The sequence below is a fragment of the Penaeus monodon genome, chromosome 27 (genome assembly GCF_015228065.2).
Source record: "Penaeus monodon isolate SGIC_2016 chromosome 27, NSTDA_Pmon_1, whole genome shotgun sequence".
Classification (NCBI taxonomy): domain Eukaryota; kingdom Metazoa; phylum Arthropoda; class Malacostraca; order Decapoda; family Penaeidae; genus Penaeus; species Penaeus monodon.
The window spans coordinates 14,711,109-14,711,367 of record NC_051412.1 but is presented as its reverse complement, the minus strand read 5'-3'; the positions used below and the strand labels follow the sequence as shown (position 1 = coordinate 14,711,367).

Genomic DNA, 259 nt, shown 5'->3' with positions numbered 1-259 from the left:
GTTGACCAGTTACTCACGAAAACAAAAGTAACCATAGACCGGATCCCGCCTCCGACACCGCCTTCGATAATTACCTCCTCCCTCGTCCGTGGCAAAACGGCCCCCATTGAGTCCTGCAACTGCATTTGAGGAAAGAGCAGTCTCGCAGTCACCAATCCCCCAACGGACATTCCACAACCGACGCCGAAAGGGAACTGAGGGTTTATCTTGTCCGGATTTAGATTCCCGAATCCGTTGTAGGTCGAAAGGTTGAGAGGGA

General features: G+C 52.5%; 1 protein-coding gene across 1 annotated transcript in view; it reads right to left on the bottom strand.

The window, feature by feature from the left end:
- LOC119590426 overlaps positions 1–259 on the bottom strand; it is a 23,606-nt gene that overhangs the window by 23,142 nt on the left and 205 nt on the right. The window contains exon 2 of the mRNA XM_037939093.1: positions 75–194. Within this exon, the coding sequence (XP_037795021.1) occupies positions 75–194 (120 nt within the window). The remainder of the gene's footprint in view (positions 1–74; positions 195–259) is intronic.